The sequence below is a fragment of the Parasteatoda tepidariorum genome, chromosome 7 (assembly GCF_982258835.1).
Source record: "Parasteatoda tepidariorum strain Cologne lab strain chromosome 7, Ptep-v5.0, whole genome shotgun sequence".
Lineage (NCBI taxonomy): Eukaryota > Metazoa > Arthropoda > Arachnida > Araneae > Theridiidae > Parasteatoda > Parasteatoda tepidariorum.
This window is the reverse complement of record NC_141761.1, coordinates 66858027-66872622: the sequence shown is the minus strand read 5'-3', so window position 1 is coordinate 66872622 and position 14596 is coordinate 66858027. Positions and strand designations below refer to the sequence as shown.

General features: G+C 26.3%; 1 protein-coding gene across 1 annotated transcript; it reads right to left on the bottom strand.

Moving 5' to 3' along the window:
* Positions 1 to 596: 596 nt before the first annotated feature.
* LOC107451356 (cyclin-dependent kinase 5 activator 1-like) lies at positions 597 to 13244 on the bottom strand. Its single transcript, XM_087167964.1, has one exon. It carries the CDS (start codon positions 12716 to 12718, stop codon positions 11645 to 11647), a length of 1074 nt encoding a protein of 357 aa, XP_087024090.1. The 5' UTR covers positions 12719 to 13244; the 3' UTR covers positions 597 to 11644.
* Positions 13245 to 14596: the final 1352 nt, after the last annotated feature.

Genomic DNA, 14596 nt, shown 5'->3' with positions numbered 1-14596 from the left:
AACGGGTGCGACGAATGTGTGTGGCAGAAGTCGAATTCTTGGACATAGATGGCGCCACTGGAAAACAAGAACAATCCCACCCCTTTGCCTAAACAGGCATACGCCAACAACGCTGAGATTCGAACTCACATTCGACTGGTCATTACACATTTTTCTAAATTATGTCTCTAGCTGCAAGGAGCTAAGTAGCTTCATTAGGTGTTCGATAATATATTTATTACTGTAAAGTTATTGAGCCCTCTTTGTCATGTTAGGCATGCGATGATGGAAAAAAAAATATGATTTTGTAATTTTTATTACATGGCTTAGCTTCTAGCTTTCGAAGGACAAATACTTTACTCTCATTGGTTGTAGGCCTAGTTGGCTCTGATAAACGTCTGGTTGCTTAACCGTACTAGGTGAAAACAGCCAATTTTTCTCTTTGTTGACAGTTTGAATGTCATCATTTTTATGGTTATGTAAATATTTTGGTTAAATGTAGCAAAATAACAAATAAATTGTAATTTAACCATTTTTTCCGAGAAACTTCTAACATTGCATCATAGTCGGAAAATTTATGAGATGAACATAAATTGAAAATAAATCCAAAGAAAAAATACGAACACACAAAGAACAAACTTTAATTCCAGGAAAAAAAATTACAAATGGTAACATGTTCAATACTTTTTTTTTTGGAATTTTAAAACTTCAATTATATAATTTATATTTGACAACATTCTGAGGTTTCTGCTTTACAGTTCAAAAATATTTATTTACACAACATTTCTTAGTCATTCCATAAAAACATTTGATCATGTGATCAAACGTGTGTTAAATTCGTCCATCTTTCATATGAATTTATCTTACACAGTGGCAGTCGCTAGCTGATTTCTTGGCTTAATTGTGACAAGAGGATACAAATCGTCTTTCTCTCAAGTTTAGGAGCAAGGATTTTTTTTTATCACAGGTAAGAAGCATTTAAAATTGATTAGCATTAAAATTTAGCACTCTGCTGCACAAGGTATTCTTAATTAGTCAGCAAAAAATTAGCAATGGACAAGTTTTTCACTTAAAATAAAGGGATTTTACGTTCTGGAAGGACTTTTATACATTTAAATGGTTAATGAGATTTTATCCATTAAGGGCCAAAACTCCTACATAATTATTTAAAAAGATAAGTACATTTTCTTAAAACTTATTTTGGAGAAATAGGGTATTCCTATTTTCAAAAATATGTAAAAAATATCAGTATTTGTAATTTAAAATCAAACTATGTAATGGACATTTCTTTAAAAACTAAAGTGGTAGCTAAAACTAGGAAATAATAACTTAATTTAAGCGCAATTCAGCGGAGAATGGGTTAGGATGATTTAGGAGAGCTAGTAGATTAAGAATAATAGCAAAACAAATGTTCAAATGGTTAAAATTTGAAATAAATGAGTAAGAACGAAAACCACTCAGGTTTAGATTCTTTATTTAAAATGAGTGCAATATATAAACGTTATGTTAATATACAAACCAGAAGAATTTTATAAAGGAAAATAAAAAACCCTCAATTAAAAAAATATCTCTTGAGTCGATTCTTTAAAATATTTCAGTTCGACTAAATGTCCTGAAAATAAAGTTATGCAAAATATAAGAAAACAAAGAGAAAAAAAAGGTTTGCTGTTTTTAATTAAATTAACTACAAACTATAAATAAATATAATGATTAAAAATTAAATTAAATGATGAATTGCCTTAAATTCTTCATTCAACATTGGAAAGAATCTTGAGTCACTGTATTAATTAACAGTTTATTTGAAAGAAATATGCATGAATTGAAAGAGCTTGGAAATTTTTTTTTATTAAACTTTATACCATTTTACTAATTGCGATTTCACAAAAATTGTTAATATCTATTTCTGTAAGAAATGAATTTCAAATTATATTTTCGAATAACATTCAATATTTCGACACATTTTTTTTTAATATTATGCCAGTATAATTTGTTTAGTATTATAAATTCTGCTGACTCTTCAAATCTAAATCTTTTGTATATATATTATATGGAAATATTATATTGGAGAATTATATGGAAATCATCACAATAAAATAAACAAAAAAGACAACGAGGAATAATGCTCAGTATGAATTTAGTAAATAAATAAATTCTGTAAGAAATCTTCTATTTCTGTAAGAAATGAATTTCAAATTATATTTTCGAATAACATTCAATATTTCGACACATTTTTTTTTAATATTATGCCAGTATAATTTGTTTAGTATTATAAATTCTGCAGACTCTTCGAATCTAAATCTTTTGTATATATATTATATGGAAATATTATATTGGAGAATTATGTGGAAATCATCACAATAAAATAAACAAAAAAGACAACGAGTAATAATGCTCAGTATGGATTTAGTAAATAAATAAATTTTGTATAATTTGCTTACATGAAGTCTCTAAACTCGCAACATATTAAAATCAACAAATCCTTTTGTCTCTAAATGTTCAGAAAACGAAACAAACTGCATGTAAAAATAAATATTTTGCATTTATTCAAAACATTGACTGTGGTTAATAAAAATAATAAAAAGAAAAGAAAAAGTTGTTATCAGAAAAGAAAAATTTACTTTCAAAGGAATGTATTAAAATCATAGCTAGAAACAAGCAAAAGGTTGCGTTATTTGATATTATTCAATTTTATAGAAGAGTCAAAAATTATATTAAAGCATGGTATAAACAATTTAAAAAATACTAATTTTATTTGTTGATTAAAAACTTTTTTTTCTTAAATTTCATATTTTAACATGACGATGCTTACGAATTATGTTAAAATGAATTAAATACTTTAAAACAATAAATATTTTTTTACGTTGTAGGAAAAAAATTCAACATTAAATAAATACTAATAATCTTTTAAACTGAAATAGTTTTTTTGCAATAAAAAAGTTCAAATTATTAGATCAAGCTGTTATGTATTAAAAAAAAAGTAAGGAAATAGGATTTTCACAGATGTGTAAATAAATTAACTTATGTAATAAGAAAGAAAAGTATCCAGAAACGCTGCGCTAACGAAGTAAGAAATTAATTTAATAATAAAACCTTTTAAATGTATTTTATAGTGCTGTTTTAAAAGTTTTATAAAAAGCATAAAATACACTTTTAAATTTAATTTTTATGTATTGCAAATACATTTAGGTGGAAATAATTTATCATAACTAAAAATGGAATTTAAACTTAAAAATGACAGCTAGCATTTTTAAGGATAAATCAATAAGAAATACATCTAACAGGAAATTCCAACATTTATAACGTACAGTGAAACAACCCGACAAACACCTAATCAGTACATCAAACATCAATATGAAATAGCACCAAATATTATCTGATTTATACTTTGATGCAGTTGTTCTAATACTCAAATAGCCTTACAGATCTCTATATTCAATGAATATAAATACAAATAAACTGTTCGAGATGAATTTAAGAATTACAGTAGGTGTCTGATTTTAATTCAATTGTGAGCTACAATTAATACCTGATAAACATAACAAAATAATATAGCATAGACAAAAATAATACATGTTGTAACATTTATAAAAATATAACAAATAATCATAACACAGGTAAATATATAACAAATTCCCAGACGGATAAAAAGAATATTTATACAGCACAGATAAAAATATATGAATGAATATAGAATATAACATTTGAATAAAACTTATATAAAAATACAACAAAGAAATATTGCATAGATAAAAATGATAACAGTTATAAAATAACAAACATAAATGTATAACAAATTTCCTGTCGGATAAAAAGAAAAATGTAAGGTATATTTTGGTAAATTAAAAATTAGCTTAACAATGAGATTATATCAATTTTTACATTTAATATTTAGATTGAAGCATATAGGAAGGTCTTATTAGACTAACAGACTAATATACTTTAAAAAAAATTAAGATATTGGTTTCAGTTTTATGTTAATGCAAGTCTGTTCTATCTTCTTTTGATCTTATTATATCTTCATCCTAATTTTTCTGCTAAGCAATAGTGTAAAGTAACAAAAGAGAGTGTTTCATAAGAGAAAACAATACATTAATTGGACTCAAAGGCAAAGTATCTTCCAATGAAATTCCAATGATGTTAATTTTGATAATTTTCCTTATCTGCTGATTTTGAAATGTCAATGTGGAAACAGAATAAATGTATACGAAAAAGAAATGTTTAGTTGTTGCATTATAAAATGTTTAAAAAATGCTTGATTCTTTAGTCCTTAAAAAGTAAAAATGTAAGAATCGTTAAGTTTTGTTTGAAACGCTGCGGTTCTCAACTCTAACCATAAAGTAAACTAAAAAAATTAAAAATTCTATTAAAAAAGTTGTTTCTACTAGAACCAAATTAAAATAATTTTAACGAATTCTAGTGTTTTCTTTTTCTTCTTCTTAAAAATGCCTGCCCCTCGAAGAGTTGAAAATTTGTCTTAATTTTCTGATAATTTTTAGAATAACATTGGAACTATTGAAAATATTTTTAAATTAAAACCAGTGCTTTAAGCAGTGAATGTGTTTTAGATTTTCACTTTCTGCATTTTTTTAGGGTTATGATTACCAAAAAGATTTTTTGCGTTACATTTGTTAACATTTTGAAACAATTGTTCGTATTTTTCGGGACAATAATTGCGAACAAAATTTTAGCCTGGCTACTACTGATGATAAATACGTGTTATAAATACATATTAAACATTATATCGCAAACAAATATTGCTTGACTAGAGGGCAATTTTAAATCTCGTAACTTGGAAACCACAATTTCATTTTGGATTATTGAATTTTACACAACCAAGCAGACGATTTTTTATGATTTTTTCCTCTTTCACGCTCAAAACTTCAAAACATATTGCATTATTTTAAACATCCCAGCTAAATTTTGAAATAAATAATGCTATTTGTAACTGCGAAAAAGGGCAAATCAGAGTTATCCTTAGAATAAGATAACCTTCACCACAGGTAAGGAAGCCAATGCTATTTTTTATAATCTCACTGTTAAATCAAATAAAACTTAAGAAAAATTTAAAAAAGACTATTCGATAAAATTTCATATTATTGGAAATTGAAAAGGTTAATTTTGAACTGAAGGTAAACAAATAATAAAATAAAGTACAGGAAAATTCAACTTGCAATTTTAGAACACTTATTTACAAGCAAAGAGCATATTGTGGGAAATTATATAAGTAATTAGATGAATTCAAACTTGGTTGGAACAATAAAATATCAATAAATTGATAAGATTTGAAAATATGTATTTTAATTAAAGTATTAATGAAATAAAGGACACACCTTTCCTGATAATCTAATTTTGATTTAATGACAATTTTTGAAATATAAAATTATTTTAAAAGTGCTTCAAATGTATAAAAAACACATGTTATAAATTAGAATAGTTACAAATGCACATGGTAATTATCCAACAACGTTGAATACTTTTAAGATTTTTTTCCCATTGATTTTCCGATTCTTTTATGTAGATTAAAAACAACAAATGTTAGTTTTCTAGTATCTTATAGCTTTATCTTAACTTTCTTATTTTATGCGTAATTATTATAATTCATTAAACTTTTTATGATTTGAATCATACACATGCAAAAAAAAATTTAACACCTCAAACACAATGCATATTTTTGCATTATGAAATGCAGAAGTAAAAAAGTATGATCCTTAAATAAATTCAGAAATCGCGCCAGCAATACATAAAGTCGCTCAAGAATTTACTTCATTGATAACTAAGAAAATATTTTATTCTAAAACATTAATACAGTTCTATTTTATTTATAGCATTTTGCAAAGATGCGGTGGGCTACGTCCGTAGCGCTAAAAGCGTTCGTAAAGTACGATATACTAGTAAATAAAATAAGATAAAAAAAGATCTTGAACCGTAAAATATGTTAATTTTGGAAATTGAGATTTTGTTTAAAACGTAAGTAAGGAAAAACACTACCTGTACACAGAGTAATAATTTAAAAATGTGTAACGTATTCATAATAAAATAAATATTTTATCTCTCTTACTCTTTTGCAAATAATGTTTTTAAATTAAATTTGAAATTGGTTAAAAATATTTTGAAGTAATGGATACTTATCAAATAATGTTAAAGATATTTTAATAAATAAATGAATAATTAATAAAGAAATATACATAATTAAATAGATAATAAATTAAATAAATAACTCGAAAATTATTCCCAATAACTTTGTATATACATTAGACATTCATAAAATTTTCATAATAAATAATTTTTAATGGTTTCTTTAATAATCAACATTACATCGAGTTTTTAACTACTTTTTTTAATATTATCGCAGTTTTATCAAAATATGTAACAACGATACATTCTTGCTTTTTTGTGGCAAAGCTCAACATATTTGGCATCTTAATCAATAAGAACTTTGCTACTCATAATAGCAGATAAGCCTTCATAAGTTTGAAAACATACTATTTTGTTTTTCTAAAAAAAAAATCAGTATTTTCTTTCTATAGTAGAACATTTTAAATGCTTAAAATCTTGAATAGTAGTTAATCAAATAAAATTGATAAAAAATACATAAATGACAAAAATTTTAGTTTTCCTATTTTTAAAGGAACTTTTAATAATTTTTTTTTTATTTCGTAATGGTTGTGTGCATCAATAGTCCTTAAATAAAAAGTATATTTAGGAGCAAAACGTTTATTCAACATAACTGATAACCCATCTTTAATGATGTTTTAACCCATCTTTAAGATTGTTATAGTACTTACGAAAAATGTACCTAAAATGACACTTGCAAAAACAGTATCATTTTTGCTTACAAAATTAGTTCTTTATTACTTAGAGGTATAAGAAGGAGATATCGTTACTTAAAAAATTTATTTGCCAAATGTAGAATCATGCTGTAACTGTGGATGGTATGTTTAAGTTTATTTGGCCCTAGAGCCAGAAGTGGCTATACTGTGTCAATCACTGTACTGAAGCAGAAACTTTTAAAAACGCAATCATTAAAGTTCCCGATTAAAAAAAAATAGGATTAAATTAATTGAAAATTTCATCTGCTGAATGGATAGAACTTGGTGACGCATTTAATCAAGAAAAAATTACAGTTTGATAATTTATAACTTAATAATGACTTCAAAATAGACAAAATAAATTTTTATCTTGGTTGCAAATCTTAAAAAAATGCGTGATTGGTAAGTGGCAGTTCTGATATTTTCCTTTTTAGATTTCGACGATGAAAATATGTGTTTAGATATCGGGGAAACTATTCAATGCACTCAACTCTCTTAATTTCCTAAAAAGATGTGGAAAATAGTATAGCAAATTTTATGGGACTTCAATGTTTTGATTAAAAATGAAAAGAATATGGTTTTTATAACATTCCTTCAATAAATAGCTTTAGCTCCAGAATGAAATGTTATAATTTTAAATAGCTTTTCTATGAGGCATGTAATAATCGTTATATAGTCATGCATTTCTACATTTTGGCACAATTTACGAATGAGAAGCTTATGAATAAGTTTAATTGGGACAATAGCAACTTGATGCTACATCTCTTATGATGCCAAGAAATCATCAATAAACTTTGAAATTCGGACAAATTTTCGAGATGCCTTAATAAAGTTATAGTTATAAGAAGATAAATAAAATATAAAGTTATCGTGTAATGGACGATTAAGATAATTTTGTTGCAGAATTTTGCATGAAGAAGTTCCTCAGTGAGTAAATAATAGAGTCAATTAACAATAAAGATTTTCAAAAGAACGAGACAAATATTATAAACATGAAAAAGTTATTCAACACGACGTAAAAGATTTAAGTTTATCAGAATTTTCGCTAAACATAATTTATTTTAAAAGTTTAAAATATTTTCAATTATTATTGCTTACTAATTACATAGTTTTGCTTCTTTGTACATTTTTTCTATAGTGTTTCATTCCATTCATGTTGGTTATAAATTGTAACATTTAAAAAAAAATTAAAATTGATTTTTCAAGGATAAGCGATAAAACAAATCGCATGATTAAATATCAAAAATATTTAGATGAAATTATTTGAAGATACTTTCATGTAAAATTCTCTGAATTTGAACTTTATTTTGGAAGATATGTATTATTTGCGTTTTTAAAATTTCAAACTTTGCGGTTTTAATTTATAAATAGCAGTTTCTTTCGATAAAACTATCTAGAAACATTATGAATCTAAATTAAATGGTTATGTGAATTTATTTAAATATTTTTTTAGGTAAAAATAAAATCACATTTCCAAATATGACAATATAAAATTTATACTAATATGTATGTAATAAATTTAAAATATCGATGCTCATACTGTAAAATACACAATCAATTAATACTAATAAAAGCGTACCAGCTAATTTTGGTAGTCAATATTTGAATTACATCATTTTCCTTCACATTGCTTTGTTTGATTTATTTTGTTTATTATCATTTACAAGGATTGTTTATTTTCAAAGTATTTTTGTTTGTTTGCTGAAAGTAAACAATACTACTTCACTGCAATAAGTGAAACAAAGTCTTATATTTTCTGCAATGAACTAACTTTTATAAAAGTTTTATACAACTATTCTGAGGATTTAAAAAGAAATCTTCAATAAAAGTTTATATGACTGATGTATCCAAGTTGTGAAAATTAAATGCATAGATTTAAATTTTCATTTAATTTTTTTATGTGAATTACGCATACAAATGAAGAAATAGGTTAACTTTGTGTTAAATAATAATAATTTATTAATTGTGCAACATTAATAAAGTTGTAATGTCCCTTAATGTATTTTTATTGTGTGTACTTTTTTCACTGTTTCAGCTACAATTAAGAATTATTTAAAAAAACTTATATTTATCCGAAGTATGAAATGCCATTTTGGCTGACATTTAATAATAATTTTGTTGAAATCTATTGTGTTATAGAATGATGGGCATAATTTTGTTCAACATTTTTTAAGAAAATCATTCTCAAATACAGGTAATTTTAATGTAACATTTATCATTTAAAAATAATTTAGCATTGCATTGAAGCTTAAATAGTAATTTTTGCTTTATTGTTTCATTTTGTTTATAGGGTTTGAAAATATACTATAAATTTTACTATTACTTCTATTATGTTAAGATTACCCTAAATTTAAAATTATATTATTAGTAACCCATTCACATTATTGTTTTTAAAAAGTAAAAAAAAAAGGATATAGTTTGAATTTTGAAAAATAGTTTGCGTTCGCTAATTATGTCTAAGACATAAATAAAAAATTTCGTTTACAAAAAGTAGTTAAAAATTTCGAAAATAAATGAAAACCAACTGGGAAGAACGGTTTTTGTCCATTTCTAATAAAAATGTCGATTCCTTAGGTATTCAAGTCCTCTATCTTTTGTCATTCCCATCTGTTGCATTTTGCGGATTACTAAGTTTTGATAAATCAATCACGTGAATAATCGATTCTCCTTGAGAGTTATTACTCAGTGAAGATGCTCTATATTGTAGAAAAACTCTTCTTTTCTCTAACCTTCTGAAAAACTCTTGCTGAAAACATTCTTTTACCAAATCTGCTCTTATCATCAAGAACCGTTCTTTCACCGTTGTCTTCAAATATAGTTAAAAATTTTACAAAAAAAAAAGAAAAAAAAGATACGAATAAAAGCTTAAAAGCTATTCAAAAATTTCTTATGCTTAATAACATTTATTAAACTATTCATTTCATTATTTATTTAATATTTAATTAATTTCAATATTTAAAAAAAATCATTCTGAAATATTGTTAATTTTATTGTAACTTATATCATTAAAATATAATTCAGTATTGTATTGAAGCTTGAATACTAATTTATGCTTTATTGCTTGATTTTGGTTTTTAAGGATTTAAAATATACTACACATTTTGTTATTTTTTTATTATATTAAGTCTACCCTAAATTTAAAATAAAACTATTAGTAAGCATTCACATTTCCTTTTCAAAAACGAAATGTATACTTGACAATGTTTCACTGATATGACTATATAAATTCAATTCATAACACTCATCTGAAAAGCTCTCTAAATGTTTCTTACTAGAGTACCTAAATCACTAGTGTTAGTTGACTAGAGTATAAGCACAACAGAAAACTAGATAACATATTATCTATAATAAATAATTTAGTTGAGCCGGTTGAACATTATCACATTATTATGGGTCTTTACGCATAACAACTAATACTGAATCAGTTCGTAAAATGTGCATTACATATACACAGTTCCAGTGTCTATAAAAATAAGAAACTTTTTCTGTAGTAGCCCAAAAACATTTATTTTCTAGAACTACACAAATAGTTTTTGTTCTTATTTGGCATTTGGCAAGTAGATAGTGACCAAAATCGAGTTCATAAATACTTAGAGACACTTAATAAGATAAATAATTATTATCACATCTCAATATTGTGAATTTCTCTTAGACACAGCTGTGTATCACCCATCTAAAAGGACCAAATATGCATGAAGAAATTCATCATAAAAATACTGAAATTATGTTTTTAAAAACATTTTAAACAGTCTAAGAAACGTAAATATACTCAGCACCTTACAGTACTCGTACTGACATTTTATTCAGTACTTTTAACTGATAAAATTATATGTTTTAAAACATGACAAGCAATCCAAGGAACAAAAGTATATTCAGCACCTTAAAGTACTCGTACAAATATTTTATTTAGTACTTTTAAATAAATAAAAGCAATGAAAAAGATTTAAACTCATATTATGCACTACTAAAGTTGTTAAATTATATTTTGATTGATTCGAACAATAAATAAATCGATATAAAGATGAACTGAGGAAGCTATCCAGTATTCAGTGGTAATAAATTAATTCAATTTAATTATTCAATTAATAAACAGCTGGGAGTATTCCCTGTTAATAAATTAAATAATTATCAGTAAAAAATTGAATTTTTAATAAAAGGAATAGCGTAATTCTTTATATACTTCTTTATATATAAAATTATAAATATGAACGAAGAAATATGGGAAAAATTATTTGATGAAATCTGACAAAAATATATTGTAGTTAAAGAAAAGAAACATTTACCAATGAATTGTTATGATATGAAACAAAACATTATAATTTTTCATATTTTGTAAGGTGATATAAATTGATTATCAAAGTAATAATAATATATATAAGTATAATTAAATTGCATTTCTGTATTGAGTGCTAAATGTGAATATGAAGAATTTGTGGTTAAATTTATGAATTATTTGTTGCTTTTTATCAAATGTAACTTTTGTGATACGGAAAACTATTTAAACAAATTATAATGAATTGCTAAAGTAAATGTTAATAGTTACCAACATATTATAAAATATATTACTTAAGACGGAGAATATTTTCCTCCTTAAACTGATGTGTCAATGATGAGAAGGATGATTATGAACTAATATAAATTGAAATGGAAATTATTTTTGGAAAAACTTTGTAAATCTATGCACAATACAAAAAATGAACTGAATAAATTATGTATCGTTTAGAACATTTTCTTAAACCCATAAATGACAAATAAAATTATATATGGAACTATCAGAAAATAAAAGAAGACATTACCTTACTTTTTGATTGTTAAATTACAGTAGTCACGAGCGTTTTTATATGAAATTGTTATCCCTATTTCAGATGATCAGTTGACGAGTTTGAGAAGTTACACCCCTTCAATTCTGTGAATACCTCTGTAAAATAGCTAGGCTCACTATTTATTCTCAGCATTTTTGCACTGAGTAGATTGATAATCAACAAGCACCGATCCCAAAATCTTTCCTTTGAATCATCAACAAGAAATGGCTTTAGAGGATACGATATTTCGTTACCCATGTACGAATAGCTTAGGTATAGGCAAGTGAGCACAACGGATTGCAGCTCCCTTTCACTGTCGATATCTTCATTTACTAGTTCTCTTATTAGCAAGTAGAGAAAGACGACGTTGGCCGGGTTAATGAATGCAATATCTTGCCATCCTTGTAGCAAGAGACTTCGATCTACAGATCTGAGCCACAGAACAGCGTCAGCTGGTTGTATATCTCTCAGCTTCCAGCACCTTTTGCAGAGGAATTCTCCAAGGCATCGAAGCAACTCTGATGTTGACGCCTGTATCACTGTCTTCTTGTGTTGTTGGCTCGGACTGATGACAGAGTTGCCTTTGCTGTTGACATTGAGCGAAGCACCATGATGGTAATGCTGGTTATGGGATTTGTGGCTGCTGCCGGAAATGTGGTTAATTAGTGGTCTCACCAAATTGTGAGCTGCTAACACCGATGGTTTGGATGGTGGTAAAGATGGTGGCATTTTATGGTGACGATCACCCCCGACCGCAGTATTTCGAACCACGACATCCAAGGCCGCCACTGTGGAGGTTTTAAGATTGTAGCACGACACTGATTTTTGAATATTCTTTTTATTGTCAACCACATTGTTCAAGTTGTCCAGTGGCTGGCGGGAAGAGTTTTTGTTTTTGTCCAATTTCCTTCTAGTGGACGATGTTAGAGTTTTCCAACTCAGCGCGTTGATAAATAAAGAGTGCTTTTTAAAGTTCGAATTGTGAGTGTGATTGAGATTATCAACAATATTTCCGTTCTTTTCCTTCATTTTGGCATTGTTAAGTTGCTCATAATTGAATCCATTGTGAGTAAATTCCCCGTAAGTAGGCTTACGATCTCGGGGAGATATGCTTAACACAGTCCCCATTTTGTTGTTTCGATTTCACACGAAGTACGAAATCAAAAGAATCAATCACAACGAATAGCCACTCACCGTAAAAGCCAATCGACCTTGGAGGTCAAAAGTAAGAGTTTCTGGTTCGATAATGAGAACTTTCATCGTATAAAAGAAAAGTGCTGTTATTTTTCACCAGGCTCAACAATCACAATAAATGAAACAAATTTCGACAAGGAAACAGTATTATTCTTCAAATAAACACAGATCTTATTCTCCTGGATGATGCTTCAAACATGTCTGCTCACGTTCTCCTGGCTCTCCGATCGCTTGATCGAAGAAGATTTGCATGGAACAGTTGCCATGGTGATGCAGAGGGTAGTGAATGGCAGCCGCATGTGGGCGGAGTTCGTGACGTATTCACTCTCTGATTTGTCAATATTACCCGTACTACTGACGATTAAACTAATATTAAAACATATAGAGAATAATTTTTTTTTCGGGGGGCATTAATAGTGAACTGTGATTGAAAAATGAGAAAAAAAAGAAAACGCAACAACTATAGAGGTTTTGAAGATTGCAAAGAAGATAGGGTGAAAAGTCATATTTATTAGAAAATATTCTTTTAAAATTGTATCAAATAGTTAAATTTTAAGTTTTTGATTTTTCTTTTTGGGTTAAGAAGAAGTTATACTCTTGTTTTCTTCATTTTTGTAATAAAACATTCTAAAATAATAAAAAGGGTTCTACATTTAGTAGTGAAATAAATTTTACATAAATAAATATAAATTGTTATGTGAGAAAGAAATGACGGAAAAGTTACGTGACGGTAAATTGAAAATAAAATAGTTTTGTAAGTTCACAAACAACATTTTAAAGTTAATTTTAGTTTTACAAGAACCCATTGAAATCATTTAAATTTTTCATAAAGATGTTTATATATTCCTCACTATATATTTGTGGAAATTTAATTTTTTTTCAAATCTATAAATTTTAGTGTTTTTAGTTGCAATAAATTGTAAATAAAATTGAGGCCTTAAAAAGGAATTATATAATATTTTAAGTTTAATATAGAGAATTACACAAACAAAGGTTTTCATTCTCCAAATTACTTAAAAGGTTAAATTGGGAAATTTTATTTCTCTTAGAATTTTCGAACAAAAATGCAATCTATAATGTTTAAAAATTTTACATTTTGTTTAGATATACATATCGAAAAAAGTCATTCTTATTCTGTAGGTATTATATGAAATGTAGTTACAATTCCAGAAACAAATTGTATGAAGCTCAATATTATTTTAAAATGCCTATTTACGCTTGCACATTTTACTCTAATGTTACATTATTTCGTGTACTTATATTTAATTATTTTTTTCTGGTACATTTCATTTGTAACTCTTTCTTTATAATTGTCATTTGTATTTGATTGGAAATCCGCAAATTCAAATCATTAATTAAATCCGAATCTGTTTAGTAATTTTAACTTATTTGTTTAATTAATTGTTCGAGTAGCAGCGTTACAAAAGTTTGGGTCATTTTATTATTTTTCTTTTAGCATTGACAATGTGATAGCTACAATGGAACGATTGGTGGGAAACTACAGATCAAGCCAAAGTGGGTTGAGAGTTAAGACTCAAATATCTTAGAATCATACCGTTAGAAGGTGAAAACAATAAGAAATAAATATAATTAATTAAACTATTTGTTTTCTATTTCTCCGAAAGCGCATAATAATTTGTTTGATATAAGAAAATTTTAATCTGATTAAAATTATTTTTCTTTTACTATATTTCAACATTTTATTTAGCTTCAGGAGTTATGACAGATATTGTTTTTAGCTAATTTTGCACATTAATTTGCAAATATTTTATTTAATTTTAAATTATTTTCTAACATTAACACTTAGTCTGT

Coding starts and splice junctions, on each gene's coding strand:
- LOC107451356 (XM_087167964.1), bottom strand. CDS start 12,718: ATGGGGACTGTGTTAAGCATATCTCCCCGAGATCGTAAGCCTACTTAC.